This window comes from Centruroides sculpturatus, unplaced genomic scaffold, assembly GCF_000671375.1.
Source record: "Centruroides sculpturatus isolate CEXI.00-Female unplaced genomic scaffold, Cexi_2.0 scaffold1403, whole genome shotgun sequence".
NCBI lineage: Eukaryota > Metazoa > Arthropoda > Arachnida > Scorpiones > Buthidae > Centruroides > Centruroides sculpturatus.
Genome location: NW_019385569.1, coordinates 204015 through 206326, shown reverse-complemented (window position 1 = coordinate 206326; position 2312 = coordinate 204015). Strand labels below are relative to the sequence as shown.

Sequence of the window (2312 nt, the reverse complement as noted above, 5' to 3'; positions counted from 1 at the left end):
ACAGTAATATTTTGAAATTACTGTATTTTCTGAAGATAAATTTATTGCTTTAATTTTCTTTAAAATGATGAATCATTAATGTTCTTAGAAATGATATATCTTCTTCACATGAACTGCTTCTTTTTATAAGGTTATATTTAAAGCAATCTTATACTATTTTTAAAATTTAAGGTATTGTACATGTGTAATCATCAAATAATGATTACACATGTACAACAAATAATGTACACATATACAAACAAACAATCAAGTAATGATTACACATGTACGTTATTTCATTACAAACACAAATCTGTTTTATTTTGTTTATTATAAACTGTCAAAAGGTGTTTTTACATAAACAGAATGATAAATGATTTGTTTCTAACAACTAGAAACTAGAATGGGGTCAGACAATTCTAGATATTTTTAACAAATGGATAACAAAATCAAATACATATGCATATATATGATATGATATTGTAATTAATTCACAATGATTCTGACTAGCAATGTTTTCCTTACATCAAACAATCATTTACTGTACATTCAACTTTAAAAACAAATTACAAAAATTATTAACATTTTTACTTCATTTTTGGCCATGTTATGAATGTTTTACATATATAAACATGCACATATACACATTTAAATACAGTATTACTAAGAAATACTGTGTATTCAATTATATTAAAAAACACTTTACAACAATTTTGTTACCAAATATTTTGACAAATATTTTTACTTGTGAATTTAGTAACCATATATATGTTTATATATATATATAAAGAAATATAAATTATATAAAGGACTGCCATTATCATCTTTCTCTGGAGAAAAGAATAAAACTACAATTAAGGACAAAGAATAAAGAAATCAACAGTCAAAATCTTTATTTTGAAGTAAATCTTTACTTTTAAACTGAAAAAGACAATAAAATATTGATATTTTATTCATAAAATGACATTACTTCTAGTTTTTGAATTTAAATTAATTGCATAACCAACAGAATTTGAAGAAGAGTTTTTCAATATTAAATAAATGTAGCAACGAGAGTTGAGTAACTTTCCTGGCTGTTATGTTAAACAGAACTAATCTTTTTATAGTTTTAACCTTCCATATTGTTAAAACTTCCTATTTAATTGAATTCGCTTAGTCTAAACTTGGAAAAACAGGCCCAGAGAATGAAATTGGCTTCGGATTCAATACACGCTCCTGTAGAAATCGGTGATAATATAATTATACCAATTCCTGATGTCGACAGAGCAAAAGCAGATCTTCGTAATATTATCGGAGTGATTCTTCAAAAGGATGAACAGGGTTTGCACAAAATTGGAACGAAATATGGAATACTCGATAAATTGTATTGCAGGTATGTATTGTTCAATTTTGCCACTGTTTAAGTTAATGTTACTAACTATGCAGTTAATTCATTAATATTTTGAGGTCTAATTATTATAAAAAAATTTTTCCTTTTTTCGGCACAATTAACCATAATTATTATTAATTAAAGAATCAATTTAAAATAAGTATTAACCTATTTGAAAACTTAAATGTACTTGTTCAGGTCAGAATTTGACATGTCCAAAGAAAACTTCTTGCCACTAGAAGAAGTGCCAGAGACAAATGTATCTTTAAGAACTGCTGCCAGGAGAGCAGCCTTAGGAACAGGCCAAGGATTTGCTCGCTGTTTGTGTAAGAAGTCGTGTATGTCGAAGAGGTGCTTTTGTAGAAAAAAAGGCAATTTGTGTAACTCGAAATGCCATGATAGTTTGCCTTGCAATAACAAGTAATGTAAACTTAATTTTTATATTTATGTTCCTTTATTAAATGATTATTTTTGTATGACTTTAATTAATATTACTGGTGTTGTTATAGTTTTAATATTGCCTACATGGCTCTGTGATTTTCCTTTAAAATGTTCCTATAGTGTTTGATTATTTTTGTAATACTTTAATTAATATTGCCGACATGGCTCTGTGATTTTCTTCAAAAAATGTTTTTATAGTGTATGATTAATTTCGTATCACTTTAATTAATGTTAATAACACAGATGTATGACCAATATTTTTAATAAATATTGTATTAAATAATAAAAATGTTTTAATCCCAATTATCACTTTATTTCCCTCAAACATATTTATGTAGCTAAAACTAGTTTTAACTAATGTTCAAAGTTAAAACTAGTTTTAACTAAAATCAAAACATGTACGGCAGTAAATTCTAGTTATAACTAGGAAATTCTAGTTTTAACAAAGGCATCCAGTTAAAACTAGTTTTAACTAGTTAAAACGGGTTTTAACTAAAATCGGGTTTTAACTGTAACATATATA

At 25.9% G+C, this 2312-nt stretch overlaps 1 protein-coding gene across 1 annotated transcript; it reads left to right on the top strand.

Annotated features, from left to right (window-relative positions):
- Positions 1-1163: 1163 nt before the first annotated feature.
- LOC111640202 lies at positions 1164-1892 on the top strand. The gene is made up of 2 exons (XM_023386202.1): positions 1164-1351; positions 1547-1892. The coding sequence occupies exons 1-2, from the start codon at positions 1164-1166 to the stop codon at positions 1770-1772; spliced, it is 414 nt and encodes a 137-aa protein (XP_023241970.1). The 3' UTR covers positions 1773-1892.
- The last annotated feature ends 420 nt before the right edge of the window (positions 1893-2312 follow it).